General features: G+C 51.5%; 1 protein-coding gene across 5 annotated transcripts in view; it reads right to left on the minus strand.

Moving 5' to 3' along the window:
* SIPA1L3 (signal induced proliferation associated 1 like 3) overlaps window positions 1-27,299 on the minus strand; it is a 228,079-nt gene that overhangs the window by 30,266 nt on the left and 170,514 nt on the right. For all 5 annotated transcript variants that reach the window (XR_012126722.1, XM_017650818.3, XM_073226115.1 and 2 more), the window contains 5 exons: window positions 26,532-26,783; window positions 25,600-25,737; window positions 17,102-17,229; window positions 12,058-12,176; window positions 9,573-10,000 (listed from right to left, as the gene is read on the minus strand). Coding sequence is in view for 4 of the 5 variants with exons in the window: in XM_017650818.3 (XP_017506307.3) it covers window positions 9,573-10,000; window positions 12,058-12,176; window positions 17,102-17,229; window positions 25,600-25,737; window positions 26,532-26,783 (1,065 nt within the window). In the remaining variant the exon portion in view is untranslated. The remainder of the gene's footprint in view (window positions 1-9,572; window positions 10,001-12,057; window positions 12,177-17,101; window positions 17,230-25,599; window positions 25,738-26,531; window positions 26,784-27,299) is intronic.

Consider the following 27,299-nt stretch of genomic DNA (forward strand, 5'->3'; position numbering starts at 1 on the left):
ATGGCAAATATAAATATAAATCAGTCATTACCAATTTTCACTACACATGAATGTTTAAACACTCCATCAAAAGGCAGAGATTGTCAGACTGGGTTGAAAAAAGCTTTCTATAATTTAGCAACATCTGCTAACAGGACCAAGGTTGGTCACTGGTGGGGGTATGCCCAGGAAGCCACGGAACACATAATGCTGTGAACGGACTTGGGGTGATCAGGAGGGCTTCCCCAAGGAGGCAGTGGCATTTGAGCTGAGAACTGAAGGATGAGCAGTGTCAGTCTAACATGTGACCTCCCAGAAATCTGTGCCACAGAAAAGCCTGCATGAGTACATGTGGGCACACACAAGGATTGTTGCTGCAGTGCTGTGTATAGTCAAGAAAAGCTGGACACGACCTGGATATCTTTTAATAAGGGAGTAATAGATTATTCCAAGCATACCCTTATGATCAAAAACTATGCAGCCAGTGTGAAGAAAGGGACAGATTTCGGAGTGGAGGGAAGGTTACGGGTGCTCTTTTGGGGGCTTTTGAATTGGTGCCTGTCCCTTTGGGGCCAGGCTCAGAGGGCAGGGCTGGGCAGTGACTGGTATGAGCCACAGCTAGGTGGGGGGCCCTGGCATCTTTGCACAGTGACTGTGAGCCACATTATTGTTTACCTTGGAATGTCTCTTCAGGCTGCATACCGTTTGAGCAAGCCCATATACTCGTCAACTTGAACTATTAAGTGACCCCCACCATCTTTATTTTCAGTTTAGAAATCTCTCAGCCCAGCTGCCCCTTTCACCGTTGATTCGGATCTCTACAGAGTCAACATTTATTGCACATCGTCTATTTGCCAGACATCTCGGGCGGTGCTATGGTGAGCAGGATGGGCAAGGTCCCTGCCTTTAGGACACTCAAACAGTGTAGTGGGGGAAGCGAACTCTAATCTAATAAACATACCAACCATAAAAAAAGAAAAAAAAGAATGAGATATATCTGTTATGGATGAGGACAGATGTCTGAGCTATGGTAAGCAGAAAGAAGGCATGATGACTGTGCTTTTTTTAAATGTACATATACTGTATGATCATTGTTTTTTTTTTTTGTCTTTTATACTATAAGGATATGTACAGTGTACAGTTTTTTCCCAACCGTGGGTCATGAAAATCAATTTAGGGAGTCTTGACCATTAAGGGAAAGAAAAAAAAAATAGACTCGAATAAAAAATTTCAGCATATTAGGTGAGGTAAGTGATTTCATGAAACTTCATTCCGGATGTCCATGCTGGTTGTAAAGTAGAATGCTTTTCCTGTTTTGGGTAATGGTCAAAATGTTTGAAAGAACCGGGCTGGTACACTTTTGGAGAAAAATCTCTGGGGGACTGTACACTAACTGATTTATCTCTGCAGGCACTAATGACAGGGAACCGCACAGAATACAAGTCAAACGAAACCACGGCACAGGGTAAGAAGGAAGAGCCGTCGGACACCTCAGTCTCCCTCCGCAAGGCAACCACGGCTCTCCTTCCCTTCAATAGAGCGCTGTGCGTACACAAGCACAGGTGTGACGGGGAGTGTGTGCCCTCCCAACTGTTCTTTGTAAAACAAATGGCAGCGTATCCTAGGCTGGCTCTGCACCCGGCTGTTTACCTTAAAAATATATTCTGTAGCTCTGTCCAGATCAGTCCACACAAATCCCTCTCACTTCAGTGGCTGCCGAGGGTCCACTCTATGATACATCATAGTTGATTTTGGCCCTGACTTTTCTACAGTATGTACTTCTCTATTTTGTCATCAGGCATGTTCAACTTTTATGAGCTGAAAAAACAAGAGATGATTAAAGAAGGGAGGGAAAACGATGAGCACCTTTGCCTCTGTGTCTGCCAGCCAGCTCCGTCTACTGCTTCTCTTGGGATGGTTTTGTCCCCTCTTCAGGCTGAGCGTGTATCATCAGAATCCCCCCTCATCCAGTACATAAAGGCTGACCTCACTGAACCCTTACTTGAGGAAGGTGACCTGCCACCCAGCCCAGAGGGCAAATCCTGATTGGCTGAAACCACTTGTCTGGGATGGGTTTGGGGTGGGTCTCTGACCTATTTCTAGCCAGGGAGACATTGGGGATGTATATATGTGTGTGGACTGTCTGTTGGGGGACTTCTGGGGAGGATTTCTTCACTAAAAAACAAACAGGAAAACACTTGCAGAAAACATCACCTCCTCTTCCACTGGACAATGTGACTATCTGATTGACTGACAGCCACTTTAAGGCTGTGAGGGCAGCCAGCCCACAGGCCAACGGAGAGAACCTGGGACTTCACTTTCTGTGAGATGATACACTTCCTCCGGTTGAGCTAGGGTTTTCTGTTACTTGTAGCCGACCTGTTACTTGTCTTCCACCTCCACAACCTCAGAAACAGATGGTGCCTTGTGCGTAGCAGGGCCTCAGCAAAGAACTTCTTCTGAATATGCTGGGTATCTCCACCCAGCCCTCTGAGGTGAGTGCTGCTTCCCACACACCCATGGCCAGAGCTGGGCTGGGTGCCCGGGATGGAGTGGAGTTCTTACCCCACCTACTGATCAGTGGGGTGAACCCACTTTCTTTCTCAAACACCAGTGTGGACAGGTATCCTCTCTGGGCCTCAGCTGTGACTTTACACATGGAGCACACCACACAGTGGACATCTATACTCTCACCTGACCCAGGTTCTAATCCCAGCTTCACCAACACACTGGGACCTGAGCATGAGTCCCTTTCTCTGGTGAGCTTCAGTTTCTTCCCTGAGAAATGAGGCAAGGACAACACCTCCCTTGTGATGTCATATGTGCAAAGTTATAAAGGGATGTGGTGTGTCCAGGGGTGAAGGCAGGGTTCTGGGCTCAGCCAGGATTGGGGCACCCTGCTCTGCACTCTCACCCCACCCTCACCCCCAGAGAGGTGCCATTTACCTGTGTCAGATCTGTGTTAGGGGAGCATTTAAGATTTTGTTGGAGTAAAAGGTTTTGCGGCTTACAAAGCAAGCCAAAAAACCATGGGCTGCACGGAGAAATCACACACGTGCAATACTCTGGTCTGCTGGGTGGCTTAGGGTGGGCTACAGGCACAAAGGGAGCTGTGCCCCTGCCTTCAGGAGGAAGAGCAGCGATGGAGCAGCCAAAGGGCATACCTAGGCCTACTCTGAGCATCTTAAGGGACTCAGTTCACTTAGTCCCGGCAACTCCAGAAGGCAGGAACTACCACCCTGTATTTCAAGTGGGGAAACTGAGGCCCAGGAGATGAGATAATTTGCCCCAAATGAAACAGCTAGTAGGGGATAGAGCCAGGATGCAAACCCAGGCAGTCTGGCTTAACAGACCCTGCCTTTAACCACCAGCCTGTACTCTCAATGACAAAAGGTGTCACAGGAAGGACACAGTAAGTAAAAATACAATCTAGCAGCCACTGGTATTTCTGGACCCAGCTATGTCCCAGTACCTGAGGCAGGTACTCAGAATGCATGATTGCGGTTCATCCTTCAGGCATCCTATTATTACCCCATTTCACAGATGAGAAAACAACTTCAGAGAAACTAAGGAGGCTGATGCAGATGATATGGCTGGGTAGTGATGGAGCTGACATCTGGACACGCAGTGGCCAGAGCCCAGGAAATAACACAGCTCACCCAGATACCCCAGGGAGGCCCCCTGTGGGCCCCTTGCTGCTTGGCCTCAAATTTTGGACCAATCTCACGCTCTCTCCCTGGTGTCTGGCATGACCTTGAGGATCGAATTGGTCCCTGCAATATGGCTGGAATTATCAGGCTCCATCATGGGAGCCCTGAATGGCCACATGCCTCCCTGTGGCCTGGGAGCAGAAGTGGCAGGTGTTCAGAGAGTAGAAGCAGAGAGAAATGGGGTCAAAATCAAGGCACATCTAACCACTGCTCACCACTTCCAGTAACCGATGCCCATGGAATCATCTCGGCAGCCTCCTTCAAACACAGCCAGAGGGAGCCTGTGAAGGCCTGAGTCAGATCTCAGCCTCTTGGGCTCAGGACTCTGGCCCCACCCCACTCAGGGTGAGTCCGCCCCACAGTCCACAAGGCCCCACACCATCTGGCCTGGCCCCTCTGCCCCCTGGCTCCTCTAATTTGCTCTGCTCCAGCCACACAGAAACTCTTTCCAATAGACCAGAAACGCTTCACCTCTGCACTGCTCCCTCCCTCCAAGCACCACCTGGTTCCCTGCTCTCCTTCCCAGGGCCTGGGCTCTTCTCCCCAGGCTGACTGTGACTCTCTGAGTAGGTCTCTATCATGTGTGGCCCTAGCCTCCTAGCTAACACAGGGCCCAGCGGATCCCAAGGTCCTCACATTACCTTTCAGGCTGCGCCCTGGAAGGGCTGTCCTGGAAGACTCCCGGCACAGCCCGGGTAAGAAGGGCCAAGTGCTTCCTGCCTGCCTGGGAACACCCAGCTATGTCAGTCCACGTGGAGTGGAGGGCCTCAGACTGCCCCTAAACAACTTGGACAAACTGCTCTGGAAGCAAAACCTAGGAAGCTTTGGAGTGTGTATTGCCTCAGGAGAAGGTGGGGGGCCAGGTGGCTGCCCGCCTGGGATTGCTCAGCCCTCTGTGGTGCCCACAGCACGAGCTGGCGCCTGGCCGCGTGCCCGGAAGCTTGGCTCCCATGACGAACGTCTGAGGGAAGAATCTGAAGTCACTGAAGTCATTGATGGGCACAAGCTGCTACAGGCTGTAGCGGCTTCCACAGCAGGGCTGGAGCTCGGAGAGGAGTGAGGCGGGTTCCGTTTGGGCATGGCAGGGCCGATCCCTTTCCGGGCAGCCCTTGATTTGTACCTGCCAAGTCAATCCTCTTTAACCCCCATGGAGCCCATTTTTCCTGGAGTAGGTGGGAGAATCTTTTAAAACGCTAGTCAGATTATGTGTTCAAAGGCCTCCAGGGCTCCTCTGTCATTCAGAATCAAATCCCAGGATCTGACAATGGTCAGTAAGCCTGCCCACCTTGCAGTTCTGACCTCCTGCCTCTATCCCCTTTGCTCAGTCCACCTCCTCAGGCCACCCGGCCTTTTCTGGAGCACTGCAAACGAGTTCAAACCCAGGACCTCAGCATTTGCCGTTTCCCTTGCCTGGACCACTTCCTTGCTTCCTACACAATGTCAACTCCTTCAGACCTCTGACCTCTTTGGTTTTTCTCCCCATAACTACTGCCACCTGGCATACAGATTCATATTAACATGGTTGCTCAGCTGTCTGTCTGTCTCATTCTCTCTTCAGAAGAATGTCGGCTCCAAAAAAGGAGGGATGCAACTTTGTTCTGTGCTGTACTGCTGTGTTTAGAAGAGTGCCTGGCACAAGGTGGGTGCATTAGTGGCCAGTGAATGAAACAGTAACATTTCTCTACAGCCGGCCCAGCCTGGCTCTCCTCTCCAGAATCTCAGTAGTCCTAGCCTGAGCAGCCTCCTGGTACTCAGCATTCTGCCTGGCCCTTTGGCAGCTTGCTGGTACCGTCCTGGGCCTGTGTCTCCCTCCTTCCTTATGTCCTAGTGATGCCTCTTGCTGATGTGGCCACAATTGCTCTGTTCTGTCTAGACCCCTTCCTCTTCACTCCTATCCTTGAGACTCCACCTCCAGTCATGGCCCCAGTACCCTCTTTCCAATCAGAAACCTGCCTGTACTACCCCTTCCTCACTGCCCACAGCTCTTAGGATCAAATCCAAACTTTGTCATGTGGGTCACGGGCCCTGAGGGGCCCCTGTTGCCCTCCCCAACCTCCCACTAGCTGCCTTCTTCAATTTCTGCATGAGCTACAGCGCCTGTGTTCAGTGACAGGATGGCACCTACTTTCCTTCCCACTCAGGGACTTTGCACATGCTACTTCCTCTCACAGGGACACCCTCTTCACACCCCATCTTTATCTCTTTTTTATAAAGTTGTAAAATAGCCCACAAAGTATACAAAACACACATGTACATTTTTAACAAATCATTACAAAGCAACCATCCACATAACTGCAACCCAGGTCAAGAATATATCATCAGTCTCCCCAAAACCACTCCACAACCCCCTCCTTGTCCCTCTTATTGTTGGCAGAAATGACCCCTCCTCAGGGAAATCATCCCCTGCCCTGGCCTGCTCCATACCCTCACTCAGATCCCAGTGGGTCTCCTCTGCAGGCTATCTGTGAGTGTAATTGATTCATTGCTTTTCTAATTATTTGCTGCTGTCTCCCCTGGTACCCTGACTGCCAGGATGGCCGGGGCTCTGTCTGCCCTGTAGCTCCCAGCAGAGGGCTGGACATACACTGCATGCTCACCGTGAGAATTTACACAGATGCCACGTTACAAAGTGCTGTGGACATGGAGAAGGGTGGCTACTGAACACTTGTGCCTGCCTGTGAGGAGCTGAGGGTGGGCAGCGGGCTGTCTTTCCAGCTCAGCCCAAGGGAATGGACTGATGGCAGATGCAGAAGGCTGCTGGGCTGCAGGGTGCAAGGAGCAGTGTGGCCAGCAGCAGGCAGAGGTGCGTGGGGGCCCTTGAGCAGCTATCTGGGAACTTGTACCTATTGAGAGGGGAGGATTGTGGGAGGGCCAGTGATGGGAGGTTCGTCTGTGCAGGGAAGGCTGACAGTGGCACGTGTATGTCTTCTCTGAGACACGCTTGCCCTCCTAGCTCCCTAGCTAGCTCAGCCTCTGTGCTCCAGGAAAGCCCCTCCCACAACAGGGTCAGGCCCCTCCTCTGGGCTTCCCTTACCCACAGTCCGGGGGCTTCCCTTACCCTGGCCCTGACCACTCTGGACTGTACAATTTGGGGATGGGTCTGTCCCCCTCATTGGACTTTGAGCCCTGAGAGGGCAGTCCTGGGGCTGTCTCAGTCACCACTGCGCCCCCAGTGCTGCCGGTAAACAGGCTTCGATCAGGAGACATTCTGACTTAGTTTAAGGCAGGCCTCTTCTTTTTTATACCACTCCTAGCCCCCCTCCCCACCCCTCTAATGATAGCCAGGCTTGAGACCCAATGCCAGGTACTGTTCTAAGGACTCTACGAGCATTTGCTCATTTCATCCTCACCATACCCCTATGAGGCAGGTATGTGATTTGGCCCCCAGTTCACAGATGAGGGAACCAAGGCCCAGAAAGGTCCAGTCATTTGCCCAAAGCCACACAGCCAAAACAAGGCAGAGGTTGAACCCTGGTGGGCTGACTCTGGAGTCCACACTTCTACCATGAATATGTTTCTTTAAATTAACTCATTTAATTTTCCTTAACTAGCCCAAGGCAATATCTGTAAAATCAGGGGATGGGTCGATAACACTTTCCCTAAAACTCATCAAAGCAAACAAACCCATTTAAAATAAAACGTTTTCCTCCCGTACCACCCAAATCACCCTGAGCACCCATTTCGGGAAGGCTGTTCCACACTAGAGCCTGGTTGCCTAGGAGAAAACTTCGGGAAGCAGCTTTAATGAGTAGATAAGAATGATTTGCAATTAGCATCAATTGTCTGTATGCAAATTAATGCTCCCAACCACAGGGCCCTCTTTTGTAGTGGGCTCCTCTCCCATTTTATCCCCTTCATTTCTGGGTTCAGCAAATCCTTCTCTCAGACACAGGGTAATTTATACCCACCCCCTGCTTCAGCCAGTCTACTCCCCAGCGTGGCTGCCTTTCTATCACAGATTTCAGATCCTACAGCTACTCACGTTTACTAAGCCAGGTCTGTGCCCAGCACAGGGGCTACAAGGCTGAGACCTACCGCACGGAGGGCTGTCCTGGCCCTGCGACCCGGTCAGGGAGCACACTTTGACCTCTGCCTCAGTGACGACCTGATTCTCATCTGTCTCCCTCAACTGATGGTGGGCTGAGGTGAGGGGCTGGGGGGACTCGTCCGATTTTGCTAATTTCTCCTCAGCTCCCAGAACAGTGTAAGAGACTTAACATGTTATCTCCAAGAAATATCTCAGTGAAATGAACGGATAAATGAACGAAGGAGCCGCTCAAGAATTGGTGAGTCCGAATGATTAAGAACTATCCGTCTAACAGGGCGGGCTGAGACAGACCTAACTCACAGGACACAGTCACCTGGGCTCTTCTGGGCTCGACTCCAGGAGGTCCACCTACCACAGGAGGAGAAGCACTGACATCCGGGCACTCTTAGATATGGCAGTTTCCAAATCTGTTGGAGAACCACTGGGTCAGGCGATTATTTAGGGAGGTATCGTGAGGCACACATTTTAAACAGACTAGACTAAAGTGCTTCTCACAGTCAGGCCGAGTATTGTTTGGAAAGTTTTTGCTTTACTTTTTTTTTCACATAGACATTTCCGTATAGATATAGACACAAGTCCACTGTGGGTTGTGGTCAAGAAGGTCTGAAGCCACTGCCCAGGTGTCTTGTCCTGCGTGGAGAGAGGCCACGGGTTTGAGGACTGGCAAAGGTGTCAGGATGTCAAAGGAGAAGACCCCTGGTGGGGGTCTGGGATGTGGGCTGGCCCCTGCTCAGAAGGGAGGCTGTGGTCCTACAGGTCTGAGCACAGCAGTCCTCGCCTGGGGCAAGGCCTCCGAGGGGGCCCGTGGGCCAGGCTGAGTCTGTGACGGCAGAACCACCTTTCCAGGAGGCAGCTCATGGCTTTCATCAGATTCTCAAAGAATATGAGGTCCAGACTCCAAGTCGTTGGCTTATCAATACCTGTTCTTTCTCACTTGGTCCCCTGCCTGCTTCTCTACTAGTTAATGGTTCTCAAAGTGAGGTCCTGGGACCAGCAGCATCAGCATCTACTGGCAGTTTTTAAAAAATGCTCACTCTCAGGCCCCACTGACCTACTGACTCAGAACCTCTGAGTGGGGCCCAGCAGCCTGTGTTGAACAGCTCTCCAGGGGACTGGACTGTCTGGGGATGGCTGCCATTTATGCTCTTGTCTGGAAGGCTAAATGGTGATTTCCCAGAGTTCCTTGCAGCTGGGATGGTCATGTGGCACCATTTGTTGAAGGGGGCTCTGGAAAAGCTTTTGCTTTCTCCATAGAAGAATAGCTACACACATGCTGCCATCTCTCCTCTGCCCCCATGCCCCTAAGGGCTACCACAGCCTTCTGGAGACCAGGAAGCCATAGGCAGTATGACAAGGAAGGAAGACACAGGGTGCCAGGCCTTGAGGCCCTCCCTGAGCTGCTGCACCAGCCTGGCTCTGCCCTGTCTGGACTTCCCACCAGGGGACTGTTGACACCTCTGTTTGTTTAAGCCACTATGGGTCAGGTTGCCTGTTACCCCCAGCCAAGCGCACTCCTAACGCATACAACCTGTGACCCCCACAAAGCATAAAACCACTGGTCTCAGCAGAGAAAAAAGGAAAGAGACAACGGGTTAAATCAAACCAGAGACAGATGAGACAGCCACGGTTTCTCTCTCTACCCAGGGTCCTTGAAGGCAGATGGATGGGCAGCAGGGGGTGGTCCATGAGACTCTGAACTCCGTAAGCAAACTAGAGAGTAAGCACGTACATCTGGGAGCATGTGTCTGGGAGGGGGTGCCCTCCACTGTCAACTCTTCCACTGGGGAAAGGAGTCAGGACCCTCTGAAGGGCCTGGGAGAGGAGTAGTGACTTACCTCGGCTGCCTCGGTGGGTCGCGGGTGCCGCCGGCCAGGCCTGTAGGGGTGCTGGAGCCTGAGGAGTACAGCTTCGGTCGGTAGCCCTTGCTCTGGCCCGCAGCCACAGGGGCAGGTGAAACCTCCCGCCGCTTGTCTGCGTGGTGGGGCCGCCCGGCAGCCTCGCGCCCGCCCCCACAAAGGCCCATATTTCCTGGGGACTTGTGTGGGTTGGCCTGCCGAGGTGCCTTGCCCAGGGACACGCAGCTGGGGCTGGAGGTGTACAGGGTGGTGTCAATGCCGCTGTCACTGGAGCCGCCCTTGGAGAGGGGGTCTTGCTCTGGCTCCAGGGGATCCAGTGGATCGAACCAGCGATCGTCGCTGTGGCTGCTGGACGCGTTGCTGGAGAGGGTGTTGCTGCTGGAATGACTGGAGTACTGAGGTTCTCCCTGGAAGGGGGGGAGTGTGTCACCCCACGACCCCAGGCGGAGGCGGGCCTTCCCTCCCTGGCTGCCCCCACACTTAAGCTTTGAACGCTGGCTTCCCCACTTACTGGCCATGTTACTTTGGGCAAGGATTTAACTTCCCTGTGCCTTGGTTTCCACATCTGTAAAATGGGGTTGATAATAACCCTGCCTCGTGGGGTTGCTCAGAGGGATTGATGACAGTATGTACATAACATGCTACCCACAGCTCAAGCTCCAAGCTTAACACATCTAAGCCTGAGCTTCTGGCCTCCCTCTTGTGTCTGCCTCTTGCCAGTCTCAATAATGGCACCCCCATCCTTTCAGCTGCCTCCCCTCCCCACCAAGAGCCTGGAGTCACCCGGGAGCCTGCCTTTGCTCTCACACCCACGTCCAGTCAAACTGCAAATACCTGTTTATTGCATCTTTGAAAAACAGACCCAGAAGCTGCCATTCTCTTCCCTCCATGGCGCTACCCTCCTCCTGTCTACTACTGCCTCCTGCTGGACCATCAGCCTCTGCCCTTGTCTTTCTGCCCCTGTCCCGACACCCCCCCACCCCCACCCCTGGGGTGTTCCCTACATGCAGCCAGAGGTAGGTTGTGAATGTGTGTCAGCTCATGTCCCTTCACTTTCTAGAACCCATGGCTCCATCTCACTCTGGGGAAAAGTGAGTCCTCGCATCAGCCAGAGGCCCTGTGCGATCTGGTCCCAGGTTCTGATCTCTACCTCCTCTGCCCTCTTGATAGCTCTGCTCCAGCCACACTGGCCTCCTCACTGTTCTCTGATCACACTCCCACCTCAGGGCCTTTGCACTTGCTGCTCCCTTTAGGTATTTGCATGGATTGCACCTTACTTCATTCAAGGCTGCAGCTTCATTAAAGGTCACCTCCTACAAGGTCTCTCTGATCCCCTGTCACCCTAAAGCAGTGGTGCTTGACACTCACTTTTCCCTAACAGTACTTTGTGTTTCTTTCAGAGCAAGGATCAGTTCTTGGTGTTTTAAAATGCATCTGTCCACCTGCTTTCTGCCTGTCGCCCCCATTGGACTGTCCGCTTTGTAAGAACAGGGGTCACCTGTCCTCTTCTTCACTGTGGTCCCAACACCTGGCACATTCTAAGTGCTCGCCAAATGCCCACTGGAGGGATGCAGAGGGACTGCCAGGTGCTCACCAGAACTCTCATGAGCGCAGTGGAGCACAAGACGGAGGGAGCCTGGCTTCCTGAGTCAGGTGGCAAGTTGCTCACTGCATACCGCACAGATTGTCATATGAGAGGGGAATAAACTCGTACTGTGCGAGGCCACGGAGATTCAGGGGCTATACGGTATAGCATGTAACGTACTGCCACAGACGGACTGCTCGTGCTCCCCCCAAATTCATATGCTGAATCCTAAGCCCCAGTGTGATAGTATTAGGAGGAAGGGCTGTTGGGGGTGATCAGGTCATGAAGGTGGAACCTCATCAATGGGAATTACAAAACCCCTGTATTTATGTACTCCTCATGAATAGGATTATGAAACCCATACATATATTTATGACCTTACAAAAGAGACCCCAAAGAGCTCCCCTGCCCCTCGTACCACATGAGACAAGGTGACCTATGAACCGGAAGTGAGCCTATACCAGACACCAAATCTGCCTGCACCTTGATCTTGGACTTTCCAGCCTCTAGAAATGTAAGAAATTAATTTGTTTATAAGCTACCCAGTCTGTGGTATTTTTGTTACAGCAGCCCAAGCAGGTGAAGGCACCTGTCATACTGATGTAATAATGAGGAAACTGAGGCTCGAGGCGGTGAGGGATTTGCGTGAGACGACATGGCTGGTGAGGGCCAGAGCCAGGACGTGCACCTGGCCGGTTCTAACCCCAGGCATGCAGCTCTCTGCTGGAGTGGAAGGTGGCAAAGGTGAAGGATGTGTTCCTGGGTGGCCCTCGCAGGCCCACACCCAGCGGGGCTGCCTGGCCCCAGCAGTCAGGGAGGCGAAGCAGCTGCTCCCACAGCCCCGGCTCCCTGGGTGGGACAGGCGGGGCCCAGACTCACTTTGGAATGCCGGTTGGGGGAATCTTTGCCTGTTGTGTCCTGCCGGGAGGCGTGCTTGTTCCCGCTGCTTCCAGCCATGGCCGAGAGCCGGGCCTGGGCAGGCACATGCCACAAAGGCTCTGTAGGAAGACAGGAGACACACCAAAGGTTAGAGGTGACTCAGGCCCTGGACAGAGTCCACCCAAAGAATCTGGCCTTAAATATGGTTTGACGGTCCCACCCCACAGTCAGCTTGTCTGCTCAGCTCACACAGGTCATTCCCTGCTGATGTACATCTTGGGTTTAACAACAATTAGTAAGGGAATATTTACTGAGCACTTAATATGTGCAGGCACAGTTCTAGTGCTTTATGCATGGGTTAATGCATGGAAGCTGTACAACAATCCTTCACTGTCATCCCAAAGGAGGCTGAACACATCATCATCTGGCCGTGCAGATTATCTATTTGCAAACTACTTGTTCATATCCTTTATCCATATTTCTATGTGACTGATTGTCTTTTTCTTATTGGTGAATAAGATTCTTTATATATGCAAGGTAGCAGTCCTTTGTTGGTTAAATGTGCATAACATTTTTTGTTAAACAAAAATGGAATCATAATAAACATTGTCATGCAGCTTCATTTTTCACTTTATCATGCACTTTGTGCTTGGTTTTTGCTTTCTCTTCACATAACCGACCATGAAGTCAACTTATTTTTCATGGCTACACAGTATGTCATCATGTGAACAGGCACCAATTACTTAACCAGTTTCCTATGATCAACATTTAGGCAATTAAAATTTTTTCTTTACGTTTTGATGGCCTTCCCCTCTACATGCAGCTTTGAGCAAGTGTGGGACTGCGTCTGGGACAATTCTGTAAGTGGAATTGCTGTTCACAGGTGAAATAGGTTTAAAATCAAGATGGCTGGTATGGGTGTAAATTAGTCTAAACCCTCAAGGCTAGTCAATGTGCCTGAACTGACCTTAAAAAAAAAAATAGGAAGAGGGCTAGTTCATAGCTACCAGACTTATAAATGCACTAACAAAGACCCGAACCTAGGCCGTCTAACCCCAGACCCCACACTTTTGGTCAATGCTGTTATTTAAAATAATTACAATGATGGAGGTGATCATGCACGTAGTCTGTGGCCGGTACTACTCTAAGTTCTCTGCACACCTGACCTTGCTCTATCTTCCCAGTTGTCCTGTGATATGGCTATTAGTACCGCTTCCAAAGATGAAGGAGGACATCAAGACTCAGGGACGGTAAGTAAGTGGTCCAGGGTCACACAGGCTTCGACCTGTGCTCTTGCCCCATGCCCTCTCTGTGCTTCCTGGACACCACCACCACTGCCAACAGGGGGACAGGCTGAGAAACAGGCATCGTCACTGCCTTAATGACGGGCTGGGGCCTGTGCTGAGGCTGGGCAGGTGTGGTCTCACTGGACCCGCACGCCATCCAGGAAGGAAAGGCACTCAGGATGCCCACTGCTGAGGAGGGGCCCAAGGCGGGAGAGGGGAGGTCACCTCCAAGGTCCCACGGCTGACCCAGAACTTCCTGTGGGCCTGTCTGAGCCTGAGCTCACAACCACACTGCTGCCTCCAGAACAGCCCTGGAGCACCGGCCAGGCCCACGATCCTGCTGGGGAAGGTGTCTGCTCTGGGCAGCTGGGGAAGGACACTCAGGGCCACGGCAGACAGCAGCCCGGCTGGCCAGCCGAGGGTGTCACTGCCCACGTGGCTTTCACTTGGGAACCAAGGATACGAGAAAGTGGGGAGGCTGCCCACCTCGTCCACCTTTTTTACTCTGGAGATGGTTTCCTCTGTGGAGCATCCCACAGCCCCCTGGGAGGTCGCCAGACCCCGCAGGGAGGCCACATCTCTGCAGAGATAGGCCCAGCCTTCACCACCACCAGTAACACCTGGAACCTGCATGTCTAACTATCTTCCCTGCTCAGTCTGTGTGGCTGCCTCCTCTCAGCTGCTGGAGCCAAGAGGCTGCTATCATCCTCGGCCCCTGTCTCACACCCACACAGAAGCATCAGGAAATTCTGTCAACTCTACCTTCAAATAAACATATCCAGAACCCACTCATTTCTCCCCCTCCACCGTCCCCCACCCAGCAAAAATCTGCAGCCAGAGGAACCCTGTGAACACCTGCATCCGATCCCATTCCTCTGCTGCTCAGAACCAAGCCTGTGGCTCCGGTCCCACCACCTCGTCTCCTACTACTTCTCCAGCCACACGGCCCCTCATTGTTCCTGCAGCACCAGACTCACTGCCATCTTGGTGTCTCCAACTAGCTCTCCCCCTCCCTGGACTGTTCTGCTCCCAGCTGACTCCTTCATTCTCCCAGACCTTTGCCTGAGATGGGATTTGCTCAGAGCCTCTCCCAAACCCCGTCAATCTCTCGGTGCTGTTAGTTTCCACTCGCTACTCAGCATTAATGATGATAATTTATCACTGTGTACCTCTAATGTGCCCGTTTAGCCCACACTGTGTCCTTGGTGTCCAGTCTGGTATTCATCATCAGTGACATGTCCAATGAACAGAGGCATGAGAGGCGAGGTTCCTTTCCCTCTGGGTGGTCCCAGTGTCCCCTGCTCTGCCCCTAGCAGGCCCTGAGCCTGGGCCCTCCAGTGGTCCTCTGGACTGGTCCCCAGTGACCTTCCTGTTTTTCTGCTTCACCCTTGGCATGCTGTGTAGGTGACAGACATGGGTGTGGCTGTGAGAGACACGCTGAAACCCTGGCCAGGCTGGGCTCAGGACAGCTGGTGATTCAGGGTCCACCTTTCCAACCCAGGGGCTCTGAGGCTTGCAAGTTGCTCACATTCTGGGTGAGGGACTGTGTGTGATGTCTGTGGCAGGCCCAACAGGCCATGGTTTAAATCTCAATCATGCCACTTACCAGCAGGAACCCTGGGCAAGAGACAAGCTTTCTGTGCCTCATCTTTCTCATGTCTAAAACAGGCAGGGAAGGGTGCTCAATCTGAGATGACTAAATAGGAGGAGCACATTACCCAGCACAGCTCCAGGCACACAACAAGCAGCCCAAAGCTGTGTGCTGTGATGGGCTATCCTCATCTGTCAGAGCTGGGGGCTTCCCAAGTCTGTGCTGGGGTCTCATTCCTCTCACCCTGAGCTATCTTTTTTCTGGGAGTTGAATATGTTCTAGACTTCACAGCTATTTCTAAAAACAGATTGCCCTGATTTGTGTGCATGTGTGTGTGTCTGTGTGGTGGCGGGGCAGGGCAGGGCAGGGGTGCTAGTCACCTTATAATAAGGTCCCAAGGATGTGAGAGGGGAACCAAGCTCCGGGGACAGGAGAGGTGAGGGAAGGACAATGCTGAGTTTCTGCGACACCTCATCTGACACCCATGGTGAATGCTAGAAAAATGTCCTCCCCGTTTCACACTTTGGCAAAATGCAATCACTAAGCAACACTTCTCTCTTCTCAACTGGGTGGGGAAAAAAAATGTGTATCTGTGTTGGAGTACAGATCACAGAACTGCAGGCAATGACAGCAGGATACGGTGAGCTCAGGAGTGGAGCTAACCATGATGCAGGCCCCAGAAGCAGCAGAAGGGACGGCAGGTTTGGGAGGGCGATCTGCTTGCTTGAAGTTCAACCATTGTCCCTGGCTTAAGGGAACCAATGGGGAACTTATGGGGCCAGGGTGCTAAAGAATCCTCCAGGCTGCTAATCCTGAGGCAGGCAACCTCTCCTCTACCCCACAGTGCCCAGAGGAGATGGTGACATGCCGACATGGTCATCCCCCTAGAGCTGCCAGGAGATTCTTGAACATCCTTCTAAGAGGACATCTCCATTTCTTCCCCTTCCAGTCTCAATGCTGCCTGACACTTCATTTCTTTTCTTTCTTCTGAATGCATCCATTTGTCTGGTAGTTCTCAGACTTCAAAGGGTACACATTTGTTATGTGAAATTATATTTAAAATATTCAGCTAAGTGTACATGGTCATAATTAACCATTATATATGGAGAATAAACAGATAAGCAGATGCTCAGTGTCACCAGGTTTCAGAAAAATGCAAATTTAAAACCACAACCCTCCTGCTACATGCCCACTAGAATGGCTAAAATGAAAAGGTTGGTGAGGACATGGAGCGACTGGAACTCTCATATGTCACTGGTGGGAGTGTGAAGTGGTTTGTCACTTTGGGAAAAGGTCTGGCATCTCTTGTAAAGCTAAACATGTGACTTGGCACTTGCACTCTTAGGTATATGCCCTGCAGAAATGTGAGCGTGTTCATCAAAAGACAGGTACAAGAATATTCCAAGAGGCAGCACTATTCTAAGCAGCCCTAAACCGGGAACCCAAATGTCCATCCACACTAGAACACAGTAAGAGGAGCCAGCGTCCAGATGTGTGACACCAGGGAAAATAACTGAAAAGGACTGAGAGTGGTGCTTGTAGGGGAATAGAACTGACTAGGCTCTGAGGCTTTTCATGACATAAACCCTCCGGGGCTGTTTGTTGGCTGTCGTGGATACATGCTAAGAAAAAGCCCAAGTCATGAGTGTCCAGCGTGATAACATATCATCAGGGCACAAGTAAGAATGTGGCCAGCCTCCAAAAGCCCCTGCTACCCTCCAGTCAGTATCCCCAGAGGCTGCCCCATCCTGCTTCTCAAAGCCAAACTTAGTTTTGCCTGGTTTAGAATTTCATGTATATGTAATGTAGACATCCGCTGGATGGGTTTGCGTGCAGGTCTGGCTTCTGTTGTTCAGTATTACACTTGCGAGAGAGCCATGTGACTGTATGGAGCAACGCAATTTCTGGGTGGTACTCAATTGCATGAATAACCCCCAATCTGAATGTCAGCTGACACCACCTGCGGATGCCCTGTCTGGATGGAGGAGGATTGGGCTCCCTGGTCCCTGCTGCTCTCCTGCATGACATCTCTAAGCCTCCATGTGGCTCCTACAGCTTTCTTGTGTTTTCCCCGTCAATGACAGGAGGTGGAGGGCATCACCTGCCAAGTTGTAGGAGGGACTCCTGGGTGAGGCGGGCAGGCCCAGCTGGCCTGAAGTGGCCCTACCTGGCTTTTGGCGCTCCATGGTGCTCTCCTGGCTGGTTAGGCCGCCTGAGGAGGAGTCGCCGCTGGACGTCCCATCGTGGCCGAAGTGGGGATCAAAAGACAGCAGTGGGTGGGGGGCGGCCGCATACCTGCAGGCAAACGAGGAGGTAAGCATGGGGTGAAGGGCTGGTGTGCTGAGAACCACCCGAGCCTGAGACTGGCTCACTGTGGAGTTTTAAATACACGGAGGCTCAGCGTGCAGGGGAGGCTAGATGAGTAAGCCTGTAAACATGCTATTAACGGAGGGTCAGGAATGAGTCTCGCCTGGGAATCAGGCCAGGAAGTTGGTAGCAGCAGGGAGTGCAGGGCAAGGTGGGGTCCTCTAGGAAGGAGGGACAGAGGCCACTTGGGCTGAGGCCCTCCCATCAGTTCCTTAGGGGTCCTGCTGTTGGCTGAGAAGTGGGGTGAGCTGTTATCAGCAGCTCCCCACCCCCTGACCTGTCTGGGGGCTCCCTTTCTCTCTGGGGAGAAGAACAGGATAAGGGATCATCTGTAGGTACAGGAGGCCTAGAGCTGAGCAGGTTGTGGCCCAAACCTCACCTCTGTCTCTTGTCCAGCCAGGTACAGTCACTTCCTAGCCCTGAGCCTCACCTTCCCTGTGTTGTTAAGGCTGTTAGGATCTTCCTCATAGGACTGGATCATGTGCTGTGGGCCCGTGCTTAGCCTGAAGCAGATACACACACACTGGCCAGTAGGCCAGAACTTTGCATATGTCTGTGTTGGAGGAGGGCACCGAAGGAGAGGGGCTGTGGGCTCAGGCTTCACGAGGAGGCAGGTCCGGGCTCAAACCCAGTTCCAGACCTTCTTAGGGGCATGACCTTTGATGGGCAAGTGCTCATAGGATTGAGATGAGTTTTCCCATATGAAAAATGGGATGACATGTTTTAATTCACAGGAGCAGATGAAATAACGAAGTATCTCCTTGGTATGGATTCTCCTGGAGGCTGGCTATGCGCAACCCCCGGCCAGGCTGAGATCTAAGGCAGGAACTAGCAGAAGGTTCTCCCTGGGGCCTCGCATCCCAGCTGCATCTCTATGGCCTGGAGTGAATTCCGTGGTGCCTCCAAAGTCCATCCCACCTCAGATCAGAACCAGTCATGGCAGAAACTCTTCTCGCTGCCTGGGGTTTGTTTGGGGACCCAATCTTGGCTAATATGATGTGAGAGGATGTGAGTTATTTAGAGTCCCACAAAGTACTTCTGGCTCTCCGTCTGGCAGGCACATGGCAGGCCGCACTTCCTGGCCTCTTGCGTTTGGTTGTCTGGGGCTGTGTGCCTGGTTCTCGTCAATGAGTTGGGAGGGAAGTGAATTGGGGTTGGCAGCTGCTTGGGCAACTGGGTCCTGAGAGGTCCCCTGCAACCAGCGATGGAGCCATAGTATGGGTATGACATAAACTTTCATTGATTTAATCACTGAGATTTTCACGTGTTTGTTACTAAAATGGGGAAAGTGTGTTGGGGGCTTCCGGGAAATGTCTCCTTGCTCCTGTGAGATGGCCTCTCTTCTTTATCCAGACACAACACCACAAGCCACTGCTGCCCTCTTACTACCAGCGTGACGCAGGCCAATGCTGACGGAGGAATTGAGGAGGAACCGGGCCCTTGGTTATGTTGCCGAAATGCTAGATTAGCCCTCGGTGGAGCCTGCCCTGCTTCTGAGCTTCCTTTTCTGTGAGATAACACATCCCTACGATGTCTGAGCCAGCTAAGTTTCAGTCACCTGCAGCCAGAAGCACCCCCATTCTCTGGGGAAGTTACAAGCCTCCATCAACAGAGCTGGCATTGTGATTCCCCATTTGGCTCCTTGCATCTGTACCTGCAACTTGGGAGGGTGATAAACTGGGACCCCCATCATCTAAAAGATGAGTTAACTGGCTTTTCCAAGGTCACCCTGGCAGCCCAAAGCCACAGCTGCTTCTGCAAAGGCCCAGCTCTAAGCTTCAGTGCCCCCAGGGCAGCACAGAGATGCCTCAGAGGGCTGTTGGGACTTCTAAAAACTCGTTTCTATTCACCTGCCAAGAAAATACAAATTATCTCCATCCTCCTTGACTTCTAATGCTTCCAGTAGAGAAGCAGAGCCACAACAAAAGCATAAACAATATTCACCTTACTGCCTGACTCAGCAGCCAACCAACTACCTGATAAAATGTGGCTCCCCCGTAGCTGGAAATTGAAGTGTTGATGTGTTTATTCCATTTTCTCAAAATGTCTGTATCAAATTCTGAGTACTAAAGAAAACTTCAGCAGTGGCTGGGGTCAGCCAGAGCAAAGTGGAAGGTACCAGTAGCTGCTCCCTCAGTATCTATCCTCTGCTTCTGCCTTGGTAACAGAATTTCAACTGTATTTAGCAGAGCAATGTGATGGGTTGGTTAACAGACTATATTTCCCAGGCTTCCTTGCTATTCTGGCCAATGAGAGAGTATTTCAAGCGACTTCCAGAAAATCTCTGGAAGGTACCTTTACATCACCATCTCCTTAAGGCTAAAGTTCCAGCAGCCACCTTAAGACCAGGAGGCAACAGGCCAAGGATGGCAGAGAATCGGCGAGGAGAAGCCTGGGTCCCTGAACCGTGGGAGAGAACTCTCTGCTGAATCACTGTTTTCTATGTTATGCAGCTAAACCTGATCCTAGCTAAGAGACTGTCTCTGGTGGACGTGTTTTACCATCTCTCAGCCACTGTCCTCAAACAAGACAACCTGTAGTTTGTCTAATCATGCAATTCCTTTCTTAATGAGCCTTTCTCATTAGTCCATGGGAAACCGACTGTCGTATGCCAACTACTCTTTGGGGGGCTGAATACTTCCCATTTGGGGCTGTTTCTATCACTGCCAAGTCCTGGTCAAGCTGATGGGCAATTGAGACGTTGCAGCATCTCTCCATGCATGGCTCTGGGCAAAAATCCACCCAAAAAAAGAAGCTCTATCACATCTTTAGTGTCATCTGAGAAATTTTCAAGTTCCCCATCTCTTGGGAGATGAAATTACTTTAAAGGTAAAGGGTTTGGGATTTGGGTGAGGAACTAAACTTAGCTTCAGGCATCTCTAGGGAGAAGCTGGAGGCACTGGCTGACCCTGGGGAGGCCAAAGTGGGGGGTGCCTCAAGGTAAGCAGGGCCCAGCTGCCAGGATGTTGGCTCTGAGCTTTCTGCTCAGCCACTGAGAAAAGTACCAACCCAGATGTGAAGGTGGACAAGAGCCTCTCCTGAGGGGAGGGCTCCAGCCTGCTCTGTCGATCTCCTGCACTGACTGAAGGGGGAACTACAAGATGACTGGGTAAAAGGGTGGGCAGGTGACGTGGCCACTGTTGGCTGTCACCCCGACAGCCATCACTTTGTCCTTGCTGGTGGACCCGGATTCTGCTCTGATGGCCATCCCTCTGCCACATGACTTGAGTAAATCCTGACAGTTTAAGAGTCACGTGGGTCCAGTATGACACTTTCAGAGGTGGCAAGTGACCCAGTTCCTCCATACTTAAAAACAGAGAGAAGCTCCTCCCTCTTTTTCTGCAGGGCACTGGTTTTGCTTGGGGCCACACAAGCCATCATGGGTCATAGTGGAGCTGCCCCTAAGGACTTCCCTTGCAGATTTAAGCAGCCCTAGAGGCTCCCTAGCTCTGGACTTACTAGGTGCTGATCAATCTCCTCAAAGCTTCATGCCTTCTTATGTTAGGTTTTCTGTCACCCACAATTAAACGCCTCCTAATCGATGTATCACTCTTCATGGAGGTGGAAGAGCAAAACAGGAAAAAACAAAAGCCAGCCATGTGGTCTGACAAGCAAATGTCTAGGATCCTATCCAACCCCAGCAGGCTTGCTAAGCTGGGCATGCAATTCTGTCCCAATGTCCTGGACTGAGTTTGGTGGTTTGTTCACCTTGCACACGGAAGTGGTGAATGCCTGAGGACAGGGACGGCCTCCGCCAGCCTCTGTGCCCCAGCTGCCAGAGCAGGGCTGCGGGTAGCAGAATGGCGGTGACCCATACGGAGCACTGACTGTGCACCGGCCCAGTTCTAAGTACTCCGGAGGGTCTCCCTCCTTGAATAATCTCAACAGGGCTCAGAGACAGATGTTCTGCATGTGAGCAAGCTGGGTGCAGAGGCGGAGTCACTTGCCCGGGCTCACATGGCTGATAAGGGGCTGCCATCTTGCCTCCTTGTCTCTCAGTAAATCTCAGATGAGCCATGGGACAGGTTCTGCGAGGGCCTCTGCAATTCTAAATGCTTAACGAATCTGGCATGTAGCAGGCGCACCGGAGAAGACAGCAGGGAAGAGAGGAGTCCTGAGGGCTGAGGTCTTGTAGCTGGGCTGGAATGTCCAGCTTGGGTCACAAGGGCTCCAGGATGTCACAGGGCAACCAAACAGCAGGAAAAAGGCAAGGAGCTGGGGCCAAAGACCACAAGAACAGCCTCTGCCTCTCCTGGGGCTTTTATCTGAGGTGCTGGTGCTGACCAGCTGAGGCTTTAGGGGAAGAGGTGTGCTGGGAACAGTTGGCAACACATAAAATCCAGCTGCTGAAAAGAGAAAAATGCAGAGATATGGGGCTCCAAAGTGCCCTGGGAAGAGAGGGGCAGGCTGGGAAGAGCTGGAGTCCAAGGAAAAAGTGGTATTTTCCCACTTGCCAATGCCAGAGCGCCTGAAATGCAAAAATGCAGCCATCAAGTGTCACTGCAGGGTGGGGACTCTAGCAGGGAGCACGTACGTCACCCTGATCTGGAGGATGAGCTCAGAGTCCTTCAGGAGGCAGGACAACCCTGGGGTCATCCTCCAAATCATGCAGCTCTGGGTTCCTGTCCTGACTCTGCCACTTCCTGGAAGAGTCACCTGACCAAGTGGATTCCCCTCACTGAGTCTCAGCTTCCGCTTTGTAAAATGGGATAATTAAACTACCCACCTCGTGGAGTTGCTGGGAGCACTCACTGCGATCATGCATACAGATGAGTGGGACAGACCAGACAACCCAGAAACAGACCCCCTCCAAGTGAATTTTTGTTTCAGGGAACAAGAGCAATGGAATGAGGAGGGTGAGCCTTGTCCATAAATGATGCTGGAGCAGACTGGACATATGTAGGCAAAAAGGAGACCTTAACTTTAACCTCTCACCTTGAGCAAAAATGAACTCAAAATGGATCATGGCCTCAAATGCAAACTATAACACAAACTTCTAGGGGGGAAAAAAAAAGAATCTTCAGAACCCAGGTCTAGGAAGAGCCCTTTGACTTTGTGTCAATAACATGATCCATAAAAGGGAAGAAAACCGTAATTTGGACCTCATCAAAATTAGTAACTTTGTTCTGCAAAAGGTCCTGTTGAGATGGAAAGACAAATTATCAGCTGGGAGACGGTATTTGCAAATCACGGATCAGACAAAGTTTTTCTATCTAGAATATATAAAGAACCTCCAACATTGAAAAACATCATATCCAATCAGAAAATGGGCAGAAGACATGCTTCAACATTTCACTGAAGAGATATACAGCTGGCAAAGAAGTACATTGCTGTAATGATGTTCAGCGTCATTAGCCATCTAGAGAAGTGCAAATCAAAATCACAATGAGATGCCACGACAGCCACTGGAAATGCTACACTGAAAAACAGTGATGACACCAAATGGCATGGATGTGGAGAAGCTGGTTCACTCATACACTGCAGGTGGGGATGTCAAGGGTACAGCCACTCCGGACAATAGTCTGGCAGTTCCTTTTAGAACTAAAAATGGACTTAACCACATTAAGCAACTGTACATTTTTTCCCCTGAACACTTCTCTACATGCAATACAGAATAGTCAGTCACACCCATTTGCTGAAATAACACTGTTCTCAACTGCTGAGCAAATAGCGCTCCTAGAAACATCTTCCCCCTCCAACTTTGAGGTATAACTGACAAAACTGTAACATTATTTTAAGTGTACGATGTGTTGATTTGATATATGTATACCCTGTGAAATGACTACCACAGTTAAGTTAATTAACACATCTATCATTTTACGTAGGTACCTTTTTCTGGGCGAGGATGCTAAGATATACTCTTATCAGATTTCAAATGTACAACACAGAATCATCAACTGTAGTCACCACATTGTACATCAGATCCTCAGAGCTTATTCATCTTGTAACTGAAACTTTGTACTTGTTGACCAAAATCTCCATACTTCCCCTACCCGGAGGCAACTACTATTCTACTCTCTGTTTCTATGAGTTCAACTTTTTTGTGATTCTGCATGTAAGTGAAACCATACAGTATTTGTCTAGGTCTGATTTGTCTCACTTAGCTTAATGCCCCCCAGGTTCATCCATGTTGTAAATGTCAGGATTTCCTTTTTTTTAATGGCTGAATAATGTTCCATTGTGAATACACATCACACTTCCTTTATCCACTGATCTGTTAATAGACACTCAGGCTGTTTCCATATTTTGGCAAGCAATTGTATTCTTGGGCATTTATTCCAGAAAAATGAAAACTTATTTTCATGCATGTTCAGAACATGAATGTTTTTAATAGACCAAATCCAGAAACTACCCAAATATCATTCAATGGGTGAATGGTTACACAAACTATGGTACTTCCACACAAAGGAATACAGCTCAGCAATAAGGAATTGACTACTGAGACATGCAACAACCTGATGGACCTCAAGGGAATTATGCTGAGTCAAAAAGAATCTCGGAAGGACACATACTGTATGATTCCCTTCATGTAACATTCATAAAGTAACAATAATTAGAGATACAGAACAGATTAATGGTTGCCAGAGGTTAGCGATGGGAAGGGGGTGGGGGTGGCTATAAAGGGGCAGCAGAAGGAAGTTTTGTGGTGATGGTACACTTCAATGTCTTAACTGTGGTGGAGGTCACCCAATACTACACACAATAAAACTGCACAGTGCTACACACACGAGTACATGTGTAACACGGGGATTCTGAATAAGCTCTACAGAGCATACCAACGTCAATGTCTTGCTTGGATACTGCGTCCTAGTTATGCAAGAGCTGGTATCCCATGCTCCATGCCAGACCTACCGGGGTAGAAACTTAGGGGTCAGGCCCAATAACATGCATTTTAACCAGCCCTTCTTATTGATCATTCCAAGGCAAATTTAAAGACAGAGACCCCTGACTTAGTGGATTGAGCCCTGGTCTTATAGCAGGTGGTCTTATTTAAGCAAATTCACTTGCTCCTCCATCCTTCCATCAAAGAGATACCAAGAGTACACCAAGTGCCAGACTCCGTGTTGTACGACAGCAATGCAAAGATGAACTGGGAAGGTCCTAGACCTCGGAAAGCTTACATGTACGTGTGTACACACACACACACACTCTCTCTCTCTCTCTCTCTCTCTCTCACCTGGGCTACTAGAATGGAGAGTGCTCAAGGCCATGTCAGGAGATACACAGGGAACTGACAGGCAGAATGGCAGCACCCCACCTGGTGCTGTGGGAGGTCAGGGATGGCTCCCCAGAGGCGGTGCATCAGCACCCAGGTCAGCAGGATTCAGGGGTGGGGCACAGGTGAGGAGTATGAGTAATTTCCAGGCAGAAGGGACAACATGAGGAAGGCTCTGGAATGCAGACAGCCTACCTAGGAAGCTGAAGGTGGCCAGTGAGGATGACGTGTGGCACTGTGCTAGGCTGGAGAGGCTGATGGGGCCTTGGTGGCCACAGTGAGGCACTGAGGCTGTGTCCTGAGGGCCCTGGAGCACATGGGAAGGTTCGGAGCAGGCGACAGACACGGACAGATACAGAAAGAGCCCCCCTGGCTGCTGAATGGAGGGTGGACTAGAGGAAGTGGGATGGAGGCTGGGGGCTCAGGGAAGTGGCTGGGGCGAGGCACTGGGGAAATGAGGGGGTGGGAGGCCGAGATGCTCAGGAGGCTGGGTGCGTGGACCACAGTGGGGGGAGGAGGAAGGGAGACACCAGGATGAGGCCCATGGCTCAGGGGAATGGTGGACAGGGTTGCCCCTGAGATGGGGACCCCGGAGGTGGAAGGACACAGGGCACTGGGACTGAAGGCAGCTGCAGAGCTTGGGTTTTTCCTGAGGGCACTGGGGAGCCATAGAGGAGTGGGAAGATCCCTCAGGCTGCCAGCAAGGCCACGAAAGGCTGGAAAGGCCATGAAAACTGGGTAATGCTGGTAGCCTGGTCTTGAGGAGTGGGGGCTGCAAAGTGGGACGAATGGCTCTGCTGGAAGGGAGAGTCTCGCTCAAACAAGTGACACAGGTGTCATGAAAATGGCAACCCCCAAATTCTGCTGCGCAGAAAGCCAACGGCGAGTCCTGTCCAGGCTGGTGCAGCCCTCAATCTTAACAGACACAGCCAGTACTCCTGGAAGTCCTCTGTTGACCTTCAGGGATCCAGAAACTCATAAAATGGCCAACAAACTCAAGGGGTATGTGCACTTCCTGAGGAAGAAGGATCCCCAGTTTGCATGAGAGTCCTTAAATTAGAAAAGAGCAAAAAGATTCTGACCTTTCTGGGGACGGCTTGTATCTTGCGTAGGTGGCTGAGCTGGGGGTGGAGAAGCTCCCAGAAGGCTGCCGGTAGGGAGGGACTTTATCGGCCCCTGCTGGTGACGCCGTGTAAGGGGTTTCTGGGAAGCTGACAGGCCTGGAACAGAGAGAGTGAGGAAGGCAGGGTGGGTGAGGGAGGAGATGCCCCTGCCCGCACAGAGGAGGGACAGACAGGCCTTTCCCTCAGGCCGGCCGCAGCCCACCTACTTCATCCGCCACCGTCCCATCAGGATGCAGAGGCAGCTGCAGAGCCAAGGGTGGCGGGAGGCCAGGATTCCCCTGCCTCCCTCTCCGTCTGCAGCAGCAGCCGCCTGCCAGCCTCAGCAGCCTGACAGGGTCCTGGCCGGGGCCATGGGAGACAGCTCTCGCCCAGTCCTGGGACAGGACGGTCCTCTGCAAGTTGGATTCCTTCATTTCCTAGATATTTTCCTTGATCTTTTAATATGTAGTATGTTCAAAAGAATTTATCCGTGAGGTGTATAACACCCTAACAAAACCAATTCCCCGAAGCAAAAGCCCAGCCCAAGAACCAGGGCAGAGGCAATACATGCCCACCTGTTGGCTTCCCTGCTTCCCACTTCCCTGCCTCCCCCAAGAAGGAATCACTATCCTAAATTTTGTGCTAATTAATTAGTCCCTTGGCCTTTTAAAAAATATATGGTTTTAATCATACGTGGTAGGGTGGATTTCCAGCCTCCCTGGCAGCAGGCCCTCACCCTGGAGGCTCATAATGAAGCCTAAGGGAAGGAGGGAGGGACACATAAGACAAGGAGGGAAGGAGAGGCTGAGGAGAGGAAGAGACTGGACAAAAAGGAGAGGAGAGAGGAAGGCAAAGGACGGCAGCAGACACGGGGCTGGGGAATTCCCTTAGTCAGGCTAGCTCCCTCTTACCTTTTGCTGTGCAGGGGCTGGGACTCCCGGAAGGGGACTAGGGGGGTCTGCTTCGGGGGCCGGCTCAGGGACTGGGCGTGGCCGGGGGTGGCGGGAGTGGCCCACTTGGAGGCTGGCAGAGGGTTATGGGACGCGGGCCCGCTCCACTGCCAGGGCGCATTGCTGCGGTAGGGAGGCCGCGCCCCGGGGGGCACGCTCTCTGGCTCGGTCCTGGACTCCGAGGTGTTCATGTCATAGGTCTCCGGCCAGCCCCTGGGAAGAAAAATTTGGTTATTCAGGAAACCCCGGGCCCACCAGCATGCACGCCTGCTGCCAGGGAGAGACCTGCTGTCTGCTGACACTGGGCTGGGTTTTTCTGGCCAAACTGGCACTGTCACAGCCTATTTTAAAGGCTGGGCAGATAACCTTCAAATTGGTTTGTAATTTAGCAGCTCTGAGTCCTCAACCAGGACAGGGTCCAACACAGGAGCCCTGACTGCTCGGCTTTCTCCCTCACCTCTTCTCCACCTCTCTCCCCTCACTTCCCTTCCCACTCTCCTCCCTGACCCCTGGTCTTGAGTTGGCCAGCATCCTCCATGGACTCACTCAGCACCCCCTGAGTGGTACTTGGGGCTGGAAAGATGGATGCCCTCAGAAATCAAAGGACAGTACTTTGCCTTGTTCCGAAGCTCAAAGGCAGATGGAAGAGGAGCAGGTGACCTACTTTGCAGGGTGGTTAAAAAAAAAGCTACAAAACCCAGAACCCTGAAATAGATGCAGAATGGCCTG

This window comes from Manis javanica, chromosome 17 (genome assembly GCF_040802235.1).
Source record: "Manis javanica isolate MJ-LG chromosome 17, MJ_LKY, whole genome shotgun sequence".
NCBI classification, from domain to species: domain Eukaryota; kingdom Metazoa; phylum Chordata; class Mammalia; order Pholidota; family Manidae; genus Manis; species Manis javanica.